This window comes from Pinus tabuliformis, chromosome 3_2 (assembly GCF_031772625.1).
Source record: "Pinus tabuliformis cultivar Carrire ecotype Pingquan chromosome 3_2, CPIR1, whole genome shotgun sequence".
Taxonomy (NCBI): domain Eukaryota; kingdom Viridiplantae; phylum Streptophyta; class Pinopsida; order Pinales; family Pinaceae; genus Pinus; species Pinus tabuliformis.
The window spans coordinates 994,138,790-994,165,992 of NC_142302.1; the positions used below are offsets into that span (position 1 = coordinate 994,138,790).

The following is a 27,203-nucleotide window of genomic DNA, read 5'->3' on the forward strand; positions in this document are numbered from 1 at the left end:
TAAACTCTTTACTCACTTACATTACAAGTGACTTTAACTCTCAACATTCCACTAAAAAATGACTTCAACTTTGTCTCTGACATCAAACTCTCAAGACATTTCAATTTTCAACGTTTTATGACCACATTCCACTTATTTTTCACCTTATACACTAATTCTCTTTCCTATTCCACTTATTCTCTCTCCTCACAAGAACTATTATAATAATTCTATTTGCATAAACCTTTTCACCACTAACAAATAATCCACTTCTAAACTTAAGACTAATCCACCTTCACAATGAAATGTCGTGCACTTATCTTCCACTCATGATTTTAAAACTCATGATTTTATGAGTAATAAAGTAATATTTTAACACTCGTGATTTTATACCACTCACTAATTTCATGACTTCACGACTTTGATGTATTTACTTCACGATAACTCATTTGATTATGCAGTATCACTTTGAACGCCCGGTACTCGACGACAAATCAGTCAAAGAGGCTTCACGGTGGTATTCTTTCTCAGGCAGCGTTTTTTAACGCACTGCAAATTCTTCAACGCAAGTACTCAAGGCAGAATCTAACTCTCCATAAGTCATCATACGTATGGTCTTTTTGGAAATTTTTGGGTGCACAGTCCATATAGGTTTTCCATGCTGGCTAATCTCCACAGGGTTCTCCACGGTGACTACATGTTGTTGAGTTATCTCCACAAGGATCTCCACACAGGTGCTGCAAATCTCCACGTTGGTTAATCTCCTCGCAATCATTCACTGCTTTTTCAATGAGATCGGCGGTGACTACATGTTGTTGGGTTACCTCCACAGGGATCTCAACGCAGGTGCTGCAAATCTCCACGTTGCCTAATCTCCTCACAGTGATTCATTGCTTTTTCAATGAGATCGATCTCTAGCAATCTTACGCCTTCATAACAACTTACCACAATAACAGTGTACACATCCACCATTCAGTGACTGAAAAGTGGACAGTCAGCCTCGTATAAGTCTATCGAGCACTGTATTAAGCACACGTCTAAAATACTGAAAATGAAGTTACCATGGAGCACTGTCCCTCACAAGAGACTTCGCCTTTGGAGCAGGGACAGAGGAATAAGCAGCAATTCCCAGGAAAGGAAGGCCATTGTTTCATAGGGTTGCCATTTACGGGGTCAAAGACATAATAGTTGTTGCCTCTGGAAAAGGTGGAGTTGGGAAATCTACCACTGCAGTGAGCTTAGCAGTTACTCTTGTTGTCAAATGTAGACTGAAAATTGGTCTCTTGGATGCTGATATGTACGGACCATCAATTCCTACAATGATGAAGCATCTCTCTGAATTGATGTTGCAGAATTGTAATGTCCATGTGTGATGCCTCCCTGCCAATATTGGATTGGTCAACTTCAAACTTAAAGGGCGAGCTCTGTGTTGCATTCCAGCTTCACGCTAGTCCACAATGTAGTCTCTCCACATAGGCATGCACAGTGAAACTCGATAGTTGCGGGTCGCCAGACAGTCCACAATCGTTCACGAGCCTAGCCAGCACAAGTTTAAAGTTAATACTGATCATAACAACTTAAAATTCCTCATGGAGCAAAAGGAATTGAGCACAAGGCAGCATAAGTGGATCAGCAAACTATAGGCATACGATTTTGAGATTGAGTATGTGAAGGACAAGAACAATGTGGTAGCAGATGCCCTTTCCAAAATGCCATCCACCCTCTCATAGAGAATATGGAAGACTGGAAATCCCTCCTAGTGGAATTCTCCAAAAACAAATTTGCTCGTGAGATCCTTGATGGGCTAGTCCACGAAGACTACTACCGTGTCATTGATGACATTACTTACTGCAAAGATCGGATTTACTTGGTGTCGGAATCTCAACTCAAAGAAAAGATCATGTAGGCAACACACAATGCATCTCTAGCATGTCACCAAGGATACTTGAAAACCTATGAGCATATCAAGGGGAGGTTCACATGGAAAGGCCTCAAGACAGATGTTTTGAGGTTTGTGAGAGAATGCAATGACCGCCAACAAAACAAATCAAAGCATAGTCATCCAACAAGGTTGCTTCAACCACTTCCCATCCTGAAGCAAAAACGGGAAAGCATTTCCATGTATTTCATCACGAGATTGCCCCAGGTGCAAGGGAAGAATTGTCTTTATGTGGTGGTGGATAGGCTCACCAAGTTTGCACATGTCAGGCCAGGCAGTAACTCCATAAGGCAAAAATGATTCGACTATATTATTCCATCAGGTAGGTCTTTATTATATACATGAGGGAGAGACTGTTCAGTTCATCTCCCGATGACTGTTCATATTTCTAATTTATTTATTTACATAAATTCACCCAATCACAAGGATTAGGTGTCAACATTCCCCCCCTTAATCTGAAGGGATGTTGGTGAGTCCAAGCATCATTCTGAATCGTTCAAGCTTTTCTCTTCCAAGCGCTTTGGTGAAGATGTCTGCAATTTGCTCATTTGTGGAACAATGACGGAGATGGATTGTTTTGGCCTCAACATGATGTCGAATCAGATGATATTTAGTATTGATGTGCTTCGTTCGATCATGGAACTTTGGGTTTTTGGCCAACTTTATTGCAGAGGTATTGTCAATCATGAGTGGAGTTGATTGTACTTGTTTTACCTACAAATCTTCAAGAATTTTCCTGAGCCACACAATTTCTTTTGTTGCTTCAACTGCTGCCACGTATTTTGCTTCTGTTGTGGAATCTACTGGAACTGATTGTTTGCGTGATCTCCAGGAGACAGCTCCTGATCCAAGACTCATAGCATATCCTGAAGTTGATACCCCGGTTTTTTTGACTCCATCGAAGTCTGAATCAGAGTATCCAATCACGCTGAAGTCGTCCACCTCTGTATACTTGATTCCAAAGTCTTGAGTTCCCTTCAAGTACCTTAGAACTCTTTTTGCAGCAGACCAATGTCCCTCACAAGGCTTTTGCATAAACCTGGAGAGGATTCCAACAACAAACGAAATGTCTGGTCTGGTGGTAGTTAGGTAGTTGAGACTTCCTACAAATTGTCTATACTTTGTTGCATCCTCAAATTCTTTTCCTTCAATAGATGTGAGCTTTAAGTTTTGTTCCATTGGAGTAGTAAGAGGATTGCACTCTGTCATGCCAAACCTGTTCAACAGATTTCCAATGTATTTCTTTTGAGAAAGAAATATGGACTTTGGATGTTGGGTTACTTCAATGCCAAGATAGTAATGAACATAGCCCAAATCAGTCATTTCAAAACTTTTCCCAAATTCCTTCTTTATGGATGCAATGTAGCTTTCATTGTTCCCTGTCATCAAAAGATCATCTACATATACCACAAGATATACAACTGTTTTGCCAACTTTCTTGACAAATAAAGTTGCATCATCAAGATCAAAATGTTTGAAATTGAGTTTCAGAAGATGCTCAGTTAGTTTTTCATACCAGGCTCGCGGTGCTTGTTTGAGGCCATACAAGGACTTCACTAGTTTGCATACTTTATGTTCATGTCCTTTCACAGAAAACCTTTCAGGCTGGGACATAAAAACATTCTCTTTTAGATCTCCATTCAAGAAAGCAGTTTTTACATCCATTTGATGGACTTTCCAACCGTTCTGAGCTGCTAGTGCAAAGAGTATCCGGATGGTAGCCCATTTCGCTGTGGGGGCAAAAGTCTCCTCATAATCGACCCCTTCCTTCTGTGCAAAACCTTTTGCCACAAGCCTAGCTTTGTGCTTGTCAAGTGAGCCATCAGCTTTATACTTGTTCTTGTAGACCCACTTGCAGCGAATTGGTTTGGTTCCTAATGGAGGATCAACCAGCTTCCAAGTGTCGTTCTTTATGAGGGCATCATACTCCTTTTGCATCGCTTCTTTCTATTCATCATGAGAAGCATCGCTTCTTTCCATTCATCATGAGAAGCAGCTTCTTTGAAAGAAGTTGGTTCAAAATCTGTAGACAAGTTCAATTCACAATCATAAGAAACATCCATATCAACAGGTGAATTAGAGTCATCTACATCGCCGCCATTTTGCCGGTTTGAATTTCTGGTTCCTGTCTTTCCAACTTCATCAGGATGAACACTTTCAAGTGTCTTTGTCACCCACTTTGGGAGACCTTTTTTAGATGGTCCAGGCTGCTCCGCTAATTGAGTTGGGACTGAATCAAGATTGAGTCTCCCAATTCTATCAATTACATCACTTAAAGCATCATCCGTTGTTGGAGTTTCATGCGGGGGAGAGTGTTCTTCAGAAGAAGATTCCACATGTTGATCTAGTATAGGAATCCCCCTTCAAGATGTGGAATCTGATTATCAAATTCTTGAAATGATTTTGCTTTTGCGAATCTATCCAAGCGATCAAGTTGCCACTCAACAACATTGTCAGTTTTGGATGATTCAAGAAAAATTACATCTCTAGATACAACAAACTTCTTATTTACTTCATCATAGAGGCGGTATGCTTTGGAGGTGTTTGAATATCCCATAAAGATACACTTACGACTTCTAGCACCAAGTTTGTTTCTATGTACCTTTGGTATCAAGGCATAACAGGTGGAACCAAAGACCCTGAGATTCTTTACCAAAGGAACATGTGGTATAAGGAGTCTTGTTTCTAATAGCATTAGATGGACATCTATTCTTTATATATGCAGCACATAGAACAGCATCAGCCCAAAACATTATCTTTACATTCTTGAAGAAGAGCATAGATCGTACCATATTTAAGATTGTCCTATTCATTCTTTCAACTACACCATTCTGTTGGGGATTATAAGGCATAGTTGTTTAATGTTTGATCCCATGTTGGCGAAGATAGTTTTCAAATTCATTTGATGTGTATTCTTTTCCATTATCAGTGTGAATAGACCCAATATGAGATTGTGCATCATTTTCAATCCATTTATGAAAATTCTTGAATGTTTGAAAAGCATCAGATTTGTTCTTCAATAAATAAACCCAACACATTTTGGTGTAGTCATCAATAAATGTCATGATATATTTATTTCCATTTGCAGAAGGAACAGGCATTGGACCAAATAAATCTGAATGAATGAGTTCAAGTTTTCTATGTAATCTTGAATGTGAATCATGAAAACACTGTTTGCTATGCTTTCCTAAAATGCAAGCATCACATTGCTTAAGTTTCCTAGGAATTGTAGGCAAACCAGCAACACCATTTTTCTTCAACATGCGGAGACTGTCATAGTTCAAATGTCCAAATCTAGCATTCCATAATAAACTTGATGGAAGTGTACCTTCTTCATGATGAGAATTGTATGAGAAATGTTGTGCATGAGCAGAGGTTCCTTGCAGCTTGATAAGCCTTTCTTCTTCTATTCCCCTCATGACAAGTGAGTGGTCAGATGCTTTTCTTACCTCAAGCTTGCCATCAAACATATAAATGGAGTGACCTTGCTAGCAGATGTGGACCAAGGATAGCAAGTTTCTTTTGATCTGTGGGAGATATAGAACATGATGCAGAAGAAAGTCTAGAAGACCAGGCAGTTTAAGCCTGATTGTGCCAAGCCCTGATGGCTTGATTTTTGATTGATCTGCAAAGTATACTGCTCCATCAACATTGTCAGTGAAATCTTCAAAAAAATCTTTTCTATGAGTCATGTGGCAGGTTGCTCCTGAATCAAGCAACCAATCATTTTTCCAAGAAGCAAGTGAAGCATTAAATAAATCTTCATTTACTCCAATGTTACATTGTGCCACAACATAGTGAGCGGATTCAGGTGCTTTACCTTTGTCTGTATCATCAGTTTTACCTTTCTGTTGGTTTCTTTTCTGCTCAATTTTGTCCCATGGTAGCTTGCATGTAGAGGCATCATGTGATCCATTTCTTTTGCAGCGAATACAGTGCAAATCTGCCTTTTCTCCTTGAGAATGTCTGCCCCCCTGCCTCTGAAATATCTTCCTCTTCCTCTTCGTCCACCTCTTCCTCTTGTAGAATCTTGAGCAGGATGCTTTTCTTTATGAGCAAGGCACACAGTCTCTTCAGAAGATTCAGGGGTTGTCTTCTTTCCAAAAGCTTTCTCTCTTTTAGCAAACTTTTTCACAAGAGAGTCAAAGGTTATATCTTTGAGATTTCCATTTGGTTGCAATGACTCAAGATAATTGGAGTAAGTAGGATAAAGTGCCTTGAGAAAAGCGATAAGAGGAATATCCAATTCAACCTTAGTGGATTTGATATCATGCATTATAGACTTTACTTCAGATGCAAGAGCAAGAAGATCATTATTTTGCAGTTCAAGAGTGAAGAGTTTAATCATGAGTTGAACAACTTCAAGTGCAGAATGTGAGTCATAGATTTCTTTCAGCGTTTGTAAGGCTTCAAAGGCAGTGGAATATGACGAAATATGGTGACTCACCTCTTCATTTACAGATGTTGCGATTAATGCATAAGCTTTGTTGTTCTTGTTTTCCCAAATGACGAGCTCTTTGTCTGAGGTAGGCTGTACTGGTTCATTGTCTCCGTCTCCGACACACACTCCTTTCCACAACTCATTGAAAATGAGGGTGTGTTTTATCATCCGGGACCATTCAGGATAGTTCTCCTTGCCAGTGAGAACTATTCCCACCATGGATATGATTGAATGCATTCTGTAACAAAAAAACTTTCTGCTGCAAAATTTTACTCTTAATGGGAAACAATATACATCTGATATGATGGGACAGCAAAGTCAACTTGTATACCACGCTTGGCCAAAAAAACTTCAACGTATGGCCAAAAAATTTCAGCGTTCAATACCAATGTTACCAATGTTTTATGTCAAACACTTCAGCGTTCAATAAGACTATTGTTAATATAATGCCAAGAACTTCAACGCATACAAAGACAGCAACTTTAATATACCACAATACCAGCCTCTTAGAACTAAAAACCTAACAAGTATGCTCATCTCCCAGCTATAGGAATTGAGAAGTACAACACTGAGACTGATCTCAGATCACCAAGCGTTACCATGAAAATCACGTTGCCAATTGATGAGCGGCCATTTATGTGAAGAGATTAAGTACAGCAAGGCAAAGCTATGTTGGACTTTAAGACAAAAGGAGAATACCATGTCAGAAATTATACAATAAGGAATGCCCAACGAATATGGGGTTTATCCACTATGTATGAAACAGAAAAAAGAATATCGCAGCCAAACAATAACCATCAGCAACCGTAGCTCGAAATGACATGAATGAATCCCATAAACAGCGCTATAACCACAGAGAAACAGCGTGTGGACGCTAAAGCGAATACTAAAGATTTTGTCAATACTGCAGCTCTTTTGTAAACGAAATTTTGTATATGTTGGTAAAAGGCAAGTTGAACAGCAATTGTCCTTACACAGAGAATGAACGTTTTGTATTGAAGCCGGCACAAAAACCACTCCACGCTGAGAAGCCACACTTTAACACCACGCTGAGTAGCCATGCTTTAACATCATTGTTGGTCTTTACACAGTTCTGCAACAAATTCCCGGTGGTTCAAACATTTCTTGCCTTATTCATATGCTCATCTCCTTTATATTTGACAACAACGTGATTGACGTGCTCGGCCGCTGGTAGAGACAGTGGATTATGCTGGAAATGTAATTACAGTGGAAGGCATCAAGCTGGCTAAGGACATGTGAGCAAACCAGGACGGGGTGTACTCGCAGGATGTCATGCTATACCGGATTTGAGGATGGAGGAGCAGCGCAATATGCAGCGCTTTGACACCAGAGAATAGCCACACCAGAGAGCAGCGTAACAACACATTCAATACAGGGTCTGTCCAAATGCTGATATGGCTGGGAACGTTTCAGCAGAGAATATGGCAGAGGAACATTTGCATCGTTCAGGTGAATGTCAGGCGCAGGCTACCAACGTTTATAACAAGCAGCGTATGGTTCAAAAGAATTTTGGCAGCAGCATACAGCATATAGCAAACAACTGTGAGGGGACAGAGAGCAGTTGGCAGGGGACAGAGAGCACTGGGCAGTGGGAGTTACAACTATTTTGGGAGCTGGCTCTGATACCATGTCAGGCCAAGCAGTAACTCCATAAGGCAAAAATGATTTGACTGTATTATTCCATCAGGTAGGTCTTTATTATATACATGAGGGAGAGACTATTCAATTCATCTCCCGATGACTGTTCATATTTCTAATTTATTTATTTACATAAATTCACCCAATCACAAGGATTAGGTATCAACAGCACACTTCTTCACCATATCTTCCAAATGTTCAGCAGTAAAAGTGGCAGAGTTGTTCTTCAGGGAGGTATTCAAGTTGCATGGGTTGCCAACGATCATTGTGAGTGGCAGGACAGTATGTTCATAAGAGGATTCTAATAGTAGTTGTTCAAACTAGTTGGGATAGAACTAACACCTAGTACTAGTTTCCACCCACATGCTTATGGACAAACCAAGATAGTTAACAAATGTTTGGAGGGCTATCTCGAAAACTACGTATCTAGCCAACAAAAAGCATGGGTAAAGTGCTTAAACTATTATAACACCACTTACCACATGTCAATTGGAATGACACCCTTCAAGATCGTGTATGGATACAAAAGTCCAGCATTTGCATTTGTGGATATGGTATTTGGGGATAGTCGAGCTCCTCTAGTTAAGGACTAGGTTTAGGAGAGCCAGGACATATGGAGGCAGTGTTGCAGCATGGAGACAGAGAATGGGTAGTAGAGTGCTACATTTCTTACCAAAGACAGCCAAAGCAGCCTAGACAATATCTAGATGAAATTACTCCGCAAACATCAAAGAGTTTTTGCAGAGATTCCTTTAGGTAGACCTCCAAATAGAGGATTTAAGCATGTGATAGTGTTGGAAGAGGGGGTGCAAGTTGTTATAACCAGTCCTTCTCGTCATCCCAAGGTTTATAAGGATGAAATTGAGAAGGCTATCAAAGAGTTGTTGAGATTGGGCCACATTCATCCTAGTTCTAGCCCCTTTGCTTCTTCGGTGGTGATGGCTAAGAAGAAGGATGACACCTTGAGGATGTGCATTGATTACTGGGCACTTAATAAAAGAACAATCAAAAACTGATACCCTATTCCAAGGATTGATAAGCTAGTGGATGAACTAAGTGGAGCAAAGTATTTTTCAAAGATAGATCTTTTCTCTGGCTACCATCAGCTCCGAGTTCAGAAGCAGCATATCCTTAAGACTGATTTCAGGTGCCACTATGGGCACTATGAGTTTTTGATTATGCCATGTGGGCTAACCAATACCCCCGCGACATTTCAATCTCACATGAACCATGTGTTCAACAAATAGTTGCGGAAATATTTGTTGGTTTTCTTTGACGACATTGTTGTCTACAACAAAACTTGGGAGGATCACCTCAGGCATTTGGACGAAGTGTTGGGTATTTTGAAGGAGCAGGAGTTATTTGCAAAAGAGCCCCAAGTGCAAGCTTGGTATGACTAAGATGCTCTATTTTGGACATGTGATCAGAGAAAACGAGGTCCAAGTGCACCACGAGAAGCTCGGGGCAATCATTGAGTGGCCTACCCCAAAGAATGTGACTGAACTAAAGAGCTTTCAGAGCCTTTGCACATATTACAAGAAGTTTGTTAAGGGGTTCTCACAGCTGACAGCACCTCTTACAAACCTCACAAAGAAGGGGGCTTTTAGTTGGTCTGATGAAGCACAGGCAACTTTCGAGAGAATGAAGCGGGTAATGAGTTCATGCCCTGTGCTAGCCCTACCAAATTTCACTCAATCATTTGTGCTCAAATGTGATGCTTTAGGGACAAGGATAGGAACAGTGTTAATGCAGAATCACCACCCCATTGCATTTGAGAGCCACAAACTCAAGGATTATGAGCGACATTATTCCATATATGATAAAGAGATGTTGGCCATTATGCATGCAATGGCCAAGTTTAGACAGTACCTAGTGGGGAACAAGTTTAAGGTAAAGGTTGATCATAATAGCTTACGGTTCTTCATGGAGCAGAAGGAATTCAGTGAGAAACAGCAGAAGAGGATCAACAAACTGCAAGCATACGATTTTGAGATTGAGTATGTGAACGGCAAGAACAATGTGGTAGCAAACGCCCTTTCCAAAATGCCATCCACCATCTCTCTAATGGAGATTACGAGAGTGGAAATCCCTCTTGTTGGTGGAATACTCCAAAAACAAATTTTCTCTCGAGATCCTCGATGGGCTAGTCCAAGATGACCGATACCATGTCATTAATGACATTATTTACAACAAAGATCGGATTTACCTAGTGCCAAAATCTCAACTCAAATAAAAGATCATGCAAGCAGCACACAGCTCACCCCTAGCAAGACACTCTAATCCTTACTCAATCCGTTTAGACTCTCTCCTAGACAAGTCAAGGGGGGTAGTCTCTAGGGGTAAATGAATGAGGAAAACCTGTGGAACACAGGCTCTGGGAGACTCAAGGCTGAATAACTTAATAAAATGAGATAAGTTATGATTAACTGAGTTATTGATAGATATCAACTGAGATGAATAAGACACAACCACAAGATAGAAATGATTTTTAGACCAGTGCCTTAGATGCTCAATTAACCATGAACCTACTGAAAATAAGTTATTCACATAAATTTGTAAATGTAATAGAAGTGATGATCATGAACAATTAGATCAAAACCTTAGCATGCAAAAATATTCTAGCAATTAAATTTCGAAAAATTTAAATACCATGAAGAACCATGAAATTCAAATGCTAAGCAATTCACAATCCTAGAATTTAAATGATTTTTCTTTAATGACCCAGATCTAGAAAAAATTGTTGTTCTCCTATAATCAATCTTTAGAGATGATTTTAAAAATATTAAATGTGTTTGACTATAGAAAAATTAATACCACAAAATCTTCTTTTAGATTTCACCCCTAACACAAAAAGACACCAAGAAAGAACTTTAGATTAAAGATTCAATTATTCCTTAGACAAATTTTTAAAGTGTTAAGCTTATGAAGCAAATTTAATGTGGAAAATGATCAATTAGCTTTTTAATGTGACAAAAGATAAAAAAATCAAAAGGCTTTAATAAGTTAAATTTTTAATGGGCCAAAGGCCACATAAAAATTTAAAAATTTTAATGTGAAAGCACAAAGTCTTCTTTTGATTTAATTCCTTTAGAGATTTCAAAGTCACATAAAAAATAAAAAATAATAAATAATAAATAAAAAAAATATTTTAAACAAAATCAAAATGTCAAAAAATTTCAAAACCAAAGGGAAAGGCAAAAATTAAAAAAGAAGAAAATCAAATTCATAAAGTACGAACCAAAAAAAAAATCAAAATGCTTTAAGTTTTCCCTTTTTTAAATTTAAACAAAAATAAAACAAAAAAACAAAAATAAAAAAGATAAAATGAAAAAAACTAAAACAAAATCGAATTGTTATGTTATGAAACCTAACCTAAATTAAATCAAAAAAATAAGAAAACAAAACAAAGTAATGGTATGAAATCGAATTGTTTTGTTTTGTGCAGGTCGAAGAGGAAGAGCGGCGGCAACGTATGGAATTCGAGGGCAAAGGAGACAGCGAGGGATTGCAGGTTTAATGGCGGCAAGGAATGGAGAGCTCGAGGGCAGAAGGAGCAACGACAATGTTTGCAAATCGAAGGAAAAAACCGGCCGAGGAGAATGGCAGCACGTGGGTTTGCAGACAACACGCAGTGGAAGGAGAAATGGAGCTGCGCAGAGGGATAAGGAAGCTCGAGCAGCGATGAGGGAGCTAGCAATGAGAGAGGGCGGCAGACAGGAAGGGAGCAAGGAATGCGATTTTTTGCATGAAGGGAGAGCACGATCTGCAGGCTGAAGGAGCTATGAGCAGCGAGGAGGGGCCACGAAAATGGATAGTGAGGGAAATGAATTGCAACAGTGCAGCAGAAAACATAAAGGAGGGAGGAATGATGGAGGAAAAATGTACAGATGAGGAGAAACCCCAAAACGCAAGTAGAGAAAAAACCCACTTGGAAGAGGGAGAAAGGAAAAAAAATTGAGATTTTCCAAAAAAGGGAAAAAAACGCAGCAAAAAATGGTATCCCAAAAACCTTAAAAAAATTCCCAGAAATTTTTTGAATAAAATGATATACTTCTACTTCAAATTTCCTTTCAGGAAAAACTCATGAAATCCCTAGATCTAAATTTTTAAAACCCTCGAACAATCAAAAAAAAATTAATAATGCCCCTGCAAAATGATATTGAGTCTAGATCTTGCCCTCCAGAGCCTGGATCTGGCTTCAAATAAAAATTCTTCTTCAGATCTGTCGTTGCACGACGAAAGGAAAACACCCAAACGATATATACAGTAATGAAATTAAAAACCCCTAAAACCTAGTTAGATAATTACAATAATTACAAACCGAAGGCTCTAATAGGCCAGATCTATCATTATGTTGCACAGAAATTTAACAAAAGAAAAAAGAACAAGGAAAAACAAACAAACAAAAATTAAAGGAGGTGCTAGCTCGAAACCCTCATGCATCACAAAACAAAAATCTTATGATAACCCTGGAGCTTATTTAGTTGGGCTCTTCAGAGAATACAGATCGGGAGTTGGTTGGTCCAACTGAAGACTATCCCCTAATGCCCGATAATCTATCTCAAGATTTTCTTGCAAAACTCGATCCAGCCATTAAAAATAGAGCGAAAAAATAATAATTAAATTTAGACAAATAGAGATACTTGCTATTACGTTCAAAATTAAAATTATTATTCAAACCCCAGCAAACTAAACAAGATACCTGTGCTCAGATCACTCTTTAGAAGTTATCATCAATGGCTTTAGAAAAAATTATGCATGAAATAAAACATCTTACAGCATTCCCATGAAGAGTAACACCAGCAGAATTTAACCCCAAAGTCTTTCTTTATTATCCAGAAAAAATATTACACCAGAGCTTCTTGTTAAGCACACGACTCAGAGATCGAATAAATCAACTGACAAATGACCTCCTATTTAAAGATAAATCCTCCAACGGCTAGTTCGAGTGATCCTTGTCAAAGTAATCTCGACCGTTGATGAAGATCAAAATTTCTTTTAATCTCATCCGTCGAAATATTTTATTTTTGAGGAAAATCAAATTTTTCATTTAAATGCATTTTAATTAACTCAAAAATAGAATTTTTGAGTTAATTTCCCAAAAAATTTGACTTTGACTTAACCCTCAAGGATCAAAAGTTTAAAATTTATCAAAATAATTAATTTACCTTAGTCCCGGGAACTCTTAAAATTTAATTTTTTAGGGCCGTTTGGAGAATTTAATTTACTTGGGACTTAGAATTAATTAAATTTCTGGCTTAGGATTTTAATTAATTTTGGGCCAGAAAATTTAATTAATTAACCTATGAGGGGATAAATTATTTTTCCAACCCTCAAATGTTTAGCCATGGTTTTCTAATTATGAGGGACCATGCACTAGACATTTTACATCATGATTTACATATTTTTTACATCACAAGGGGGAAAACCCATTTGTAATAGACCCTCACAAACTACCCAGTTCTGCGACACAAGTATAATCCAGCAGACCAAGCAATTTGTAATAAAATAATCTAACCAAATAGTTAGGATTATTCCCAAATCACTTTTACATAGACTCCATCTAGAACACTAGGACTTGCCTAAGATCCTAGCGACAAAATCCATTCCAGCTTTGGGGTAAGATTGGAGGGAAAAACTCTACCGATTATTCGAAAATGAATCGGTGAGACGAAAAACCTCCTAGAATGGAGATCGTCACTAGAAAGGTAGGTTTACCCAGGTCGTTACATACATGACACGGGTCTGCTGAGATTATTTACATTATACACATGCAGAATGGGTTTACATAACATCTTGGAAATCAGGTTGATGATGATAGTTGGACAGCACACACACGTCGATCAGGCATTATCCCTTTTGCGAAAAAAGAGGGTGTATTGTTATGGGTCGTTGACACGTAGTGGTCAACAGAGACTATACCCCCTAGCTAGATTGGAGAGAAATCGCTTAGATTTCATCCTTGAGCTTCATTGTTGACAAAGGGACACACAATGGCAGTGGCGAAGTAAGTTTTTATAGTGTTATCAGTTGATTTTATTCTGTGACCTAGGGTTTTCTGTCATCTTCATACAAGTCCAAGTCTTCCATAAAATAAGGGGAGCGAATATGGTTGAAGAGGGTCGAGTTTTGCTAGTAGAAGGGGGCTTGAATTTTGTGGCCAAAAGAGGGCAAGATTAACGGTGGTTGTTGGTCAAATCAACACATTTATGGAGGCCAAATGTTTTCAAACTAAGAGGGGATGAGTTATGTCCTGGAGGGTCGAGTTCCTCTTGCCAATAAAAGTTGAGTTACAGCCACATCACTGAGGTGGAGTCACTGTTGCAAGGAATATGAGTTCAGCCACAAAATGGGGGTCAAGTCCTCCTAGTCTCTTAACGTCGAGTCTATCCATATTCTGGTGGGCCAAGTTCATTGTCCATACATCTCTTGATTACATGAATCTGTTCTAGTTTGGTGGGTCGTGGTGCATCTTTGTTGGAGATTTTTGGTTGACTGTGGGAGCAAAGTCCAAGTTGCTACTCTGGGCTCAATTTCTGAGCTAGCATTCTTCAAGTGGGACTGATATCCTTCACCAAAAGGGGCTGATATGCTAGAGTCTGCATTGCTGAGTTAACACCAGGTTCCTAATAACTTCTGTGTACTGTAACTCTTGTTATCAAGCTGAATGAAGGACTGTGTGTTTTCATTATTTGACTGATATAAATATACATTTGTGGGTTGATTCAATTATGAGTATATAATATGTTCGATGCTTATAATTTGGAGTATTTGTTTTGTACCCTCGGGCACTGTGCAACTCTATTCAAAGTAAATTACAAGAGAAATACACCTACAGCCAAGTGCACACAAAGTGTTTATGGGATTTAAATTCTATGAATGCAGATCTGCTATCATGAGATGAAAATTCTAACACAGTATCAAAACTGCGTTGTTGAATTTTTCAATCCAGTGAAAGGAGAATTCAACTACTTCTGAGAGGGTACTGAGAGTAGAGAATGTATGTGATGCCCGAAAAGCTCCAGTGACTAGAGCAAACCAATTCTTGTAAGACACCAGCACTTGTAAGCGGTCAACAGGTGTGATGCCGAGGAAGATCAAGGAATTGTAATGTGTTTTTTAATCCCTAAGATGGTTGATTTGAACCCCAGATAAGTTTTTTATTTTGGTTGATCTGTTTTTACTTAAAATTGTGATTCAAGGGGCAGCAGGAATGGCAAACTTTACTAGTCTTGGAGAGTGTGACCAACTAGAGGGAGATTCCAACTTCATCCCTTGGAAGTGGAAGTTGCATATGCTGATGGATGAGATGGTTGCCAATATTACTGGGCATTTGGCTAATTCCATGCCAAGAGATGACCCCATACGAATCACCCTGTGTTAGGCACACTAGTCTACTCTAACATGTTTACTAGGGATTTCAAACAGAAGCATATTCACCTAGGATCTTTCATTAATTCTTACAAGGGTTTTGTCATAAACCTTAAAGATATAGGGTTTCGTCATATTACGTGGACATTAACAACAAACCCTAAAAGGCTAGGGTCTTACCATAACATTGCCAAAACCCTAAACATCAAGAGAATAGGATTTCATCATGAGTTCTAAACGCTAAGACTAGGGTTTCATCATTAACATTAACATACCCTAAGCACCAAAAGGCTAGGGTTTTGGAGCGAACACTAAGGTTAGGGTTTTACCAAAGTAAACAAGAGATAGAGAGTATGAAAAAGGTTGATTTAATCTAAAGATTAATAACCCTAAACAAGATTCTTGATGATTCAAAGACCTAGACATGAGAAAGTTAGTAGTACAGAGCAAATTTAAAAATGATCATACCTTTTTAAATGAAGAGGACTAGTTACAAATCATGTGGTCTTGAACATACCTTGAGTTGGTTCTTTTACAAACCTAGTAGTATTTCTTTGAAGACTTCCTCTAATTCTAGTCGCAATCTTTATATTTGCAAGCTTAGCCCTTCTAGAATATACCTACAACATTTTATTGACAAATACCACCAAAAGTATACAAGTACAAGTGTAGGATTACAAACTCCAAACCCCAAAGTTCAATTTTATACTTACTAGGGTTTTCAATTTCTCCTAGGACTACCTCCAAACCCTAAAGATCAAGAGCTAGGGTTTTTTTGAGAGAATAAAATAGGGTTAGGATTTCTTTTTAGGGTTTCTTAAAAAATCAACAAGGTTTTACAAAAGCTTGAATGGCAATAACTTCCATCAATAAGAAGGTTATAAACCTTGAGAAGAAATCTATCCTAACCTAATTTAAGTTAGACCTTAAAAGAGCAATTATACATACCTCAAGATTACTTACCTTTGTCTTCCAAGATCTGCTGCAAGAATTTCTTCAAGATGTCGTGATCACTTTTAAGGATGTCGAGGTCAAGGGACAAGTTGGTGTAAGATAGTTAGTTCTCCATATTGTTGTAGATTGCTTCCTTTTGAGGCATTGATAATTTTTGTAGCCTTCTTTTGTCCCTTAGAATAGGTCTTCCAAAATTTTGTATGATAGATAGACAACTACAGTTCTTTGGCTTTCACTGTTGCTTTCATTTTGTAGACTAGGTTCACTTCAACAAACTTTAAATTCTGAAGTTGACCCTTTGAATAAGGCTTTACCAACCACTGATCATATAGGCTTGATATATCTTCACAAAAGTTATGATTCTCAGTTTATAAGTGTGCTCTTGTCAATCACTGTGGAGACTTCATGGGTTGATTTCTTATCTTGTTGTTCAAGCTTGAATTATATATATATATATATATAAGTCTTAGAATTGCGTACAAGACTGTTAATTTACTCTAAATATGGTGACTGTGTATAGGTGATAGACCAATCAAAATGACTCGGCCTTGAAATTAACAGGTCTTCGGCTCCTTTTGTGGGTTACAATTCAAGCCTTCAAAATACACTTATGTTCAAAACTTTGAGGAAGTCTAGGCTTCTTCTTGTAGCTTCAGGATGGGCCTACATGTTAGGCCTACAATGCATAAAACACATTTTGTCTTGGTTTATCAAAAAGTTATCCTTTCGTTGGCTATCAAAGCTTCACAAGATATCCTGAGATAAATTTAGTCATCCACAAAAGTGCATAGGATACTAAGACTTCGCATCTCTGAGGTGGCACAGAGAGTTCAGACCCCTTTAACAGTGATTTCAGATCTTATAGATTATGCCCAGAACTTCGATTTCTTCTTCAAGATGCCCAGCCTTCTATAGGGTATTGATCTAGCTTCTTGGTCCTTGTGAACAGAGCTTTAATGCTCTCCAAAATCCTTCGCTCTTCATGCACAGAACTTCGGCCTTAGACACTGTGATAAGGGCTTACAAATATGCCCAGAGATCTAACTTCTTCTTAATGTCCTGAAGTCTTGTACCACTTTGCTTGATCTTCCAGTCGCCCTCATGCCAATATACCAAGCTCTAAAACCATGTTGAGAAATCTAGGGCGGTTTAGTTAGGCTCAATTTATTTGATTTCTCTTATACTTTGACAAGTTCTTGTGATTATATTAATTCTTCTTCAATATTATGTTATATTCATCATCAAGATAAATGCCAAACAAGAAGATCACAAATAGGACAACAAAGATGGGCTTCAAGCTAGGGCAAAACCCCTGTGAAGGGGAAAACCAAGTCAAACTCTTTCTTTAGTAGAATCAAATCAAGTTGAGACAAACCAAGACCTTTTTTACCATGACACAGACTTTTCCTCCATCGATCAAGTCAACCTCCCATGAAAATAAATCAAACTTCCAAAATTACATCACGTCAGCTAGGATTTCAGTTTCCTTATTTGCTTCTGCAATCTTCGGTCTCCTTTTTGTACTTCTGCAACTTTTTTGGTCTCCTTACTTTTGCAACTCTCGGTCCTTTGCTTTGCATCTTTTCTTTTACTAATATGATAGACTTCTCTTTGTTTCGTACTCCATTTTCTCTTCTTCCTTCTACAGAATCGAATGGATGGGTAATCAATTGATTGAATGCTCCTTTATAATATAGTCTCTACAAGGTGGACATGTCCTTTCATGAGGTCGACTAGACAGTTGAAAAGGGCCGACTTGATAGGAGGCAAGGTTGACTTGATGGAGGAGAGACAAGACATAAAAATATTTGTCTTTCTTGACACAAAGAGCCCAAGAAGGGTCTTTTACATAATGATTTTGACTTTGACTCAACAATAATCGTAGAGCACACAATGGGTGCTTTGACCTATTTACCAATGACCCAAGCATGAAACTCGTGCTTTAATAAGTCAATTTTCTTTTACAATTAAAGTTAATTTTTCTTTCTTTTGACAAATACAATTATGAAGACCGACAATAGTTACATTCTTCAACACTATATAATTACAAACCCTTAAAATAGCATCAACCATTTTATATATTTGTCATTGGATTAACTTTGGTTTCACTCCTTTGCAACTAAGCATAAACATTAAAAATGTGCAGTGCGACTGAATCAAGGTTTGCAATTAACGAGCATTTGTTTTATTACTATAAATATTAGGTTAATTGACTATGTCATTGATCTTAGGTTGGTGACATTAGGATATTTCCCTGATCAACAAGGCAGTCTTGAGAGCAACCTTAACTTGCTTTGGTTTTATGATCATAAACTGGGTTCAAGTTATTTAGAAAAACAAGATTTCATCAACACAACAATCATCCCACTTGAGTATTTCTGATTTATCATCATAAAATTCATGCTGCACCTGTAATTTGTCTCAATTCTTTCTGCAATAGATAACTGGGGAGTCAGGAACATCAGTTTGAAATTAACAAGCATTTACTTTATGTCCATCAATAATTATGTTGATTGATTGCCATTGTTCTTGGGTTGGGGACACTTTAGGTCCATCTATAATTATGTTGAGAGATTATGTCATTGATCTTAGGTTGGTGACATTAGGCTATTTCCCAATCAATGAGGCAACCTTGACACTGAGTTGAAGCTAAATTACACATAGAAATCATTAAAGTTGGCAATTAAATGAAGAAATTAATTTAGTTGTTTAATTCTAGATACACTGAGCAGTTAATCAATTAGTGATCCCTAAATCTATTCTAGGATGCTTTGGTTTTAAGGTCAGAAATGTTCAAGTCACAAAATTTTGTCAACGCAACAACTATCCCACATAAAGTATTTCACGCTTATCATCATTACGCTCATGTTGCACCTGCAATTTGGCTCAAAATCTTTCTGCAATCGATAATTGCACGAATCAGGATCATCAGTTCAATTACCTATTGGGATTCTAGTACTGGATCATATTGGTCGCGGGTCTCTTGCAGTGTGATTTGATCCTATTGTTAGATTGTTAATTTCTGAACTTTGAGATCCAAAGTAATGGTCAACATTACAACATATCTGACTCTAATCCAACAAGCTATTTTGTTGTAAGATGGTGATTTTCTAACATGATTCTACTCCTAAACCTTTACAGTGCCACATTTCAATACTTGTAAAAGGCCATAACACTTTTACTAGTGACTTAACCTTTAAGTTAGGGTTTTTAATAGTTTGATGTATATGAGGGGGTTATCCTTCTAATTTATATCTTTTCTGTCAATTGAGCTTTACAGATATGATATATTTTGCTATTAGTTTCAGTTACTCCTGTAGTTGCAGTGTTCAAGCCATTATGGATACAGGATGATCAGGGCAACAACAAAGACAGTCCAGTAACAAAGGGAAATTGGAACTGCTAAATTTACTCACGCACACTCAAGATAAAATTAATTAAAGAAGTAAAGGATTCAAGAAAGAAAGGTAATCTGTACTCCCTACCTTAGGTGGGAGGATATCGTCAATGTCTGCATCGGACGCTGAAGAGAACCTTTGACAGACATTACGTCTCAGCTTCTTGCGATCGGCACCAGAGAGCCTTTGCAGAGCTCTAACCTCGTTAGACTTTTTGAACATGATTTCTGAAAAAATTACCTGAAATCCCCCCAGCCTTATGTTAGAGCCACACCTCTTTACGAAATCAAACGGAACCCTCACATTTTGGCCTGCGTAGGCATAGCACTCTACAAGAACATATGTTGTACCGACCTAATATTTAAAGCATACGGTAGATAGCAAATATTACGCTCAAATTTACTCATACAGCCACGAAACCAACAACTATAACGAAAACAGATAAAAGCTCTCAAAAAGCCTGTCAAGGAAAACAAATGGCAGTTTAACTTCAGCGATGTAAGAATTATAAAGCGTCAACCTTCACCGATCGATTGGATTGCAAAATATTTGGGTGAATTATAAAGAATCGGCCTTCGACAGCCAAGAAAAATGCCTCAGCCAAGGACATGTAAACAGACAGAAGATTTCTCAAGATAAATATACATGGAAAGCGCTAGTTAAAAAAATTTGAAAGAAAATATCAACAGACGGACAACGTTAGAAGGCATTCAAAATCGAAATTTCTTTAAAGAAAAGTTATCCAAGACTCGATCTTTAAGTGCCAAAGCCTTGGACATCATCAATCACATATGCATCGAAATTATTACGATTCCTAACTGTAATTCAAGCAGCCGTTGTCGCGGTCACCGAAGAAATTCAAAAACATCTAAATTTTGTTTCAGGAAAAACAAAATTGCCCAATCATTTGACAGAAAGTTTAAGTTGGCCAGCAAATAGATAAGGCGATGTTTGATCTCCTCTTACAAGTATTTAAAGATGATAAAAAATCAATAAAATGGTAGGGTTTGAACTGTGCTTCGAGCTGCTTTAACTGAATATTATGACGAAATTCGCACAAAGGCCTTCGACTTCCCTGAGCACGCCCTGTAAATTTAACAGTGACCTGTGTACGCTCGGAGCAATCTTTCAATCGTCTTTCGCAGCGTGCTTCCGTTATTTATTTGGGTGTTATTTTAAGGTTTAGGATGTTTACACTTGTCGGGAGTAGAAGTGGAGGAGGGAGTGATCAGAAAGTTCTAGTAACTACGGCTCTGGTATCTTGATTTCACGGTCGAAACTGCTCCACTCCATATTTTAAGGTTTAAAAGGTGAAAGATAGTTTAGGGTATAAATTGTAGGTTTATGAGGTTAAAGTTAATTTATGGTATAAATTGTTTCATTATTTGATTGGTGTATTTAAATTTTTTTTTGTGAAGCTTCACAATAAATACTTTCAATTTTTCTACAAACTAATTATCCTAAGAGCTAGCTTCCAAAATAACTACCAGAATATCTAAATCGAATAAGTGCAATAATGGCCAGAATATCTACATCAAATAACATGCAATAGAAAACTTGTCGAAAAGTGTGTTGTAATTAGAATAGAATAGAATATTTTAATCATGTCCACAAGGCTAAGCATTGTATGGGACCCATGGGTCCAAAACACCGCACCCAAAATCTTCTTTTCTTTTTGCATCTTGGATCTTCTACTAGGTTATTTGATCACGAAAACTTCTCTTCTTCAAACAAATTACTTAAGTTGTTCATTTTTAGCGTCTCAATATAAATGATCCATATGTCCTTGTAAGTTGAATATTCCATGATGTAATGTCATTCTGTCTCTACCACTTCTTAAGTACAATAACTACACCTTTTGTCTCCCCACTCCTCTTTAGGTATCATCCATATTTCAATTTAACATCTAAGTTGATGTGAACTAGTTCTTAACTGAGAAATTAACATTTTTGTTTTCCATTTTATTTCCATTATGTTGTAGCACGTACAATAGCCCCAAATTTTTGACATTCTCTAAAATTTGGAGTCCCCTATATTGAACCTCCAAGAAATAAGTTTTAATGCTTCCTCTAAGATTACTTGTCCTCATGATCCCTCTAAGTCCTCTTCTACTTATTAAATTTTGCCAAAAGTCCTTGTCGCGGATTTTTGGAACTAGTCACATTGCAGAAGTACGTCTCAAATATGTCATAATAATGCAACATCGCAAGTTAACCTACACTATCACACTTTTCCATGCGAGAATGCAACTACCAGGGTCCCTTTACACCACCTTACTTGATCTAACGAAAGCACATTAAATGCCCTGAAACCTTGTATGTGTGGCAGAAAATATATAAAGCCCCCCTACCCCTCCCATATCATTTTGCATTGCCCTTTTAATTTGAGCACGCAATAACATAGCACAAGGAGCTCATGTTTGTTACGACCTGCCTCTACAGCCTACATCGTTGACAATAGCGCTTGGAACCAAGTGAGTTATCGCTCCTTACACAATCTATTTGCGATTGTATCATTTTTCCTTCTGATTACCCTTTAACATTTCACCTTCCTGGCCCTTTGTATTCCACCTTGCCTAACTTTATATATACTTTAGAACCCCTTTATACCCATACTCTTTCCTATGGCCTGATCTTTCCCTTTCCCCATACTTAGTCAATTTTTGGCAATTGTGTGTCCATGTAACTTGTACACTTAGCGCTACAAACCCTCTTCAAGTGAAATTTTACAAGTTTATTGCAGCAACTGAATATTGTTCTTCTAACTGCTTAAGATTAAGTGCAATTTATTTGCTACGACAAATAACGAATAAAATCACAACTGCAATTTTGACCATAAATACGTTATGGAAAATAAAATGTTGGAACTGAGAAAATATAGAGCATGCACACCATAAAAATTGACATGGTTATTTTTTGACAGAAGTCCCTGGAAAAACCCAATGTGAGAAAACTAGTGCAGCAGATGAGGGTTTTATTATTAATTCTTAAGCATCAAATCTGAGTACAATAAAATGGATGCCAAACTAGCAATTCTCTTTGAGAGAAATACTGGAAAAATTATTGAGGGAATTTTTCGTCCCTCCACAAGAAATCATGCAACGAAATGAGCCTCAAAAATGGCTACGAAAAACCCTTGCATAGGCCTTTGCACTGCCTCTACACAGGACAACTCACATTGCCTGGAATCTACCTCTGATGCTGACGTATTGCCTGTTGTTGCCTCTGGAAATGATCCACTTGGCTTCCACGTGAAAATCTCGACCTCCAACAACTATCGATTTCCTCTCTGGTTGAATTCAATTACCTCTTGAGGCTCTGCGCAATCCCCTGCGTAGCCTCTTGTGAATAACTTTGACCTCCCTCAGCTGACTCTTCTCGCAATGGAAAATTCCTTCGAAATCATGCTACTGATCTCCCTCTCGCCTCTGCTTCCTTCTGGCTCAAACTTCTCTCCCTTCTGCTCGAACTTTGTAACTAGGTAGCTTGATCTGCCAAGGAAACTCACGACGCTGGTGTGTCCTCCTCTACCCCGTCAACCTCCTCTTATAATCTCTCATTGGTGAACCAACAACCATGATTAGATCCTCACCAATGGCTAAGAGAATCTCTAAGTCAATACTGTGAGTTTCTAGAGAATTATCACTTTTCTCAATCAATTTTTTTAATTAATCACTTTTCCTAAGTTAGACTTAGGAAATATTTAATTATTGATCAATTAACTTAACTGAGGCATCTCTAGGTGTTTTCTCCTGAAACTTTTTATGGGTTTTGGAGCTCTTGTGTTTCTTAGCCTCTCTGACCAAAGTCGAGACTAGAACACATGTTTGATGCTACAAAACTAACACTCCCTCTTAGTGAGGAAGGTGTTCTCTCACTCTGTCTCTTAACATCCTCCCATACACACTGTTGATGTCTCACAATTGTGACAATTTTCCACTGCCCACCAACTACAGCACAACTCTAATTCATATGCGATTATGAGCTGAACCAATCTTGCATTTGTGTTGTTGTTAACAATGCAATGTACAACATGTAATGTTGCCAACTCTACATTGCGCTACAACTGATCTCATGTTGTTGTTGTTGTTGTTGTTGTTGCAACTGAGAACTAAAGGACTTCGGATCAACTATGTTTGTGTTATGCAACTATCCCCTGAGTCTCTAATTGCTACTAGCCCCTGCACTGTCCATTGAGTAATTGTCGGCGATGTAACTACTTTGTGCCCCTCAACATTTGACTGCAACTAATACTGAAAATGTCCCTCAAGAACTGACTACGCCACCTAACACTAATCCAACTATTACTGGGTATTGTGGGCCACTGTAGCAAGGGCAATGATCTAGGAGGAAACACCTATTTGATGCTATCCTCATTGGACCTTGCCCGAAAACTCTGCAACTCTGGTGGCTAAAGTTCAATGTCACCCCACTTCTCTCCCAAAGGTATGGTTGCATACCGTGCAAATTCGTCCTCCAATCTAGAAGACAAATTGTTGATTTTTGTTGAAGTTGTTAATTGCTCGTACTTCTCTTTCTTATCCTTCTTCCTCTTCAGACAATGGGTACTGTAGTGACCAAATTCACCACACCTGAAGCACTTGATCTTCAACAGATCATTTTTCTTCTTTTCTCCTCCCTGTGAGCCTTGTCCCTGACTAGGACCTTTCTTTTCCTTCCCCTTTGATGTAGGGCTACATTTTCCTCCTCCTTTACACCTTTCAGTCCTTTATTGTTGCTTCCACTGATGTTTCTCTCAACTAGAGAAAGCCTCATCTCCCCCTGCGTAAAATCTGACCATAGTCGATCCCAACCTAATAGGTTATCTCGTCCAATGATGCCTTGGACGAAATTCGCCCACTCTGGAGTGAAACCATTAAGAGTTGTACACTCTAGCTCACTCTCTTGAGGTGCTTCACCAACTGTGGAAAGCTTGTCACAGACATTTTGAATCCTAGTGAGATAGGGAATGACTCCTTCACCCTTATTCATCTTGGTAAGCCTAATTTCTCCTTTAAGAACATCTTCCAATTCTTGGAAGGATTATGGAAAAGCATAGCAATAACATCCCACATTTCTTTGGTTGTATTCTTGGACACTAAGTGTGAGACTATATGATCTCGAATTCAATCTAGGATCAACCACTTTGCTTTGGCCATCTCCTTTTTGTAATTCTCTAACTACTACAGGTCTATAGGTACAGCTACAACTCTCTCTGTGTATGTCTTTAGACCATGCTTATTTATAAGGAAAGACATTCTGGCTTTCCTGATACAGTAGTTGGATGCTCCATCTAGCCTATCCTAATCTCGAAGTCCCATTGAGCCATTTCTGCAAAACTTACGACTGGGAAATAAACAAGAATCTCCTCCTTCCTGCTTGGCTTCTTGTTCTGCTACTTGCACTCCCTCCTGAAATGCACAGTTCTGCTAGTTGATATAGTGACATGCAACTGGAAATCATGGATTTCCTCCCAAAAAACCGAATTTGGAAATCCTCTGAGAAAAATCCCTTAGTGTGTGCTTTTCTTTTCCACCCTACGCTGACCTGCAACTCCAATCTACAAAATCACTATGCACAAATGTTCTCAACGAATTCTTTGTTCTACTCACTGGAATTGCTTCGTGGAAACACCTCTGCCTGTTGGAACTGCTTATGGGTTATTCAAAATTTTATGCCACCTGCAACTAAAAATCAAACTCTCCCAATAATTCACATTGCCTGGCTGGACCTCCGCGCAGACCCATAAAAATTTCTCAAAGACTCCCTCAGAAGCTGCAAAATTTCTCCTCATCACTAAGCCATTGATCTGTCTTCAAACTTTCTCTTATACCATGTGAAATTTTACAAGTCTTTTGCAACATCTGGAAATTATTCTTCTAATTTCTTAAAATTGAGTGCAGTTTATTTGCTACAACAAATAACGAATAAAATCGCAACTGCAATTTTCACCATAAATACGTTGCGGAAAATAAAATGTTGGAACAAAGAAAATATAGAGCACACACAACATAAAATTGACACAGTTATTTTTGGACAAATGTCCCCGGAAAAACCCAATGTGGGAAAACTAGCGTAACAGATGAGGGTTTTATTATTAATTATTTAGCAACAAATCCGAGTATAGTAAAATGGATGCCAAACTGGAAATCCTCTCTTAAAGAAATACTAGAAAAAATATTGAGGGAATTTTCCCTTCCTCCATGAGCAATCTTGCAACAAAACGAACCTAAGAACTGGCTCCGGCAAACCCTTGCACATGCCTCTGCATTGCCTCTACGCAGGCCAACTCACACTATCCAGAATCTGCCTCTAATGATGGCATCTTTCGTACTGTTGCCTCTGCAAATGATTCGCTTGGCCTCCAAGTGAAAATCTCGAGATCCAACAACTGAATCGATTTCCTCTCTGGTTGAATCAAATTGCCTCTTGAGGCTTTGTACAACCTCCTGTGGATAACTTCGACCTCCCTCATCTGACTATTCCAGCAATGGAAAATTCCTCAAGGATCCTACTATTAATCTCCCTCTCACCTCTACTTCTTTATGGCTCAAACTTCTCTCCCTACTCGAACTCTGCAACTAGGTAGCTCGATCTGCCAAGGAAACTCGCTATTATGGTGTGTCCTCCTCAACCCCATCGACCTCCTCTTATAATCTCTCGTTGGTGAACCAATGACCATGATTAGATCTTCATCAATGGCTAAGATCATCTTTGAGTTGATCCATGTGATTTTCTAGAGAATTCTCACCTTTCTCAATTAATTATTGTTAATTAATCACTTTTCCTAAGTTAGAGTTAATAAATATTTAATTATTGATCAATTAACTTAATTGAGCCATCTCTAGGTGTTTTCTCCTAAAACTTTTTATGGGTTTTGGAGCTCTTGTGTTTCTTAGCCTCTCTGACTAAAGTTGAGACTAGAACACATGTCTGATGCTACAAAACTCACACTTCACCCTTTCACAGTGGCAAAAATTTCAACAGCAAGCCTCCCCCCTTGACTTAGCAATCAAGGCACAACCAAGTCAATTTTTATCACGACTTAGCCTTCCCACCGCTAATAGAACTTTTCCCTCACCTTATTGCATATTGACTCTCTAAATTGTAATTGTGTTAAATATTAACGTAATCTATCTTGTTGAAATGTGATAAGCCTTTCTCTCGCGTTAACTAACCCTTATCCCATCTTGAATTTGTAGTTTGTGTTTAAGCTTATCACATTGTGTTAATGCAATCTACAATATCTGCTAAATAACAATGAATTTTCTTGATTGACCTAACATTGTTATTGTGAATATATTCAAAATATCAAGTATTGTTGACCTTGAGTGTTTCAGTCTCTTCTCATCCATAAGAGAAATGGCTTCACCCACCAAGAGAAGACCCAACAAGAGGATGGATGAAAGCAACATTGAAGGAGTTGTTGAGAGTTTCATTATCATAGTACCTACCTACATTGA

At 38.2% G+C, this 27,203-nt stretch overlaps 1 protein-coding gene across 1 annotated transcript in view; it reads right to left on the reverse strand.

The window, feature by feature from the left end:
• Positions 1–20,422, reverse strand: part of LOC149183957 (uncharacterized) — a 35,456-nt gene extending 15,034 nt beyond the window's left edge. Inside the window, exons 1-2 of the mRNA XM_089415158.1 lie at positions 20,262–20,422; positions 19,829–19,981 (exon numbers count right to left, since the gene is read on the reverse strand). Coding sequence (XP_089271284.1) covers positions 19,829–19,981; positions 20,262–20,351 — 243 coding nt within the window. The 5' untranslated portion in view covers positions 20,352–20,422. The remainder of the gene's footprint in view (positions 1–19,828; positions 19,982–20,261) is intronic.
• Between the last annotated feature and the right edge of the window lie 6,781 nt (positions 20,423–27,203).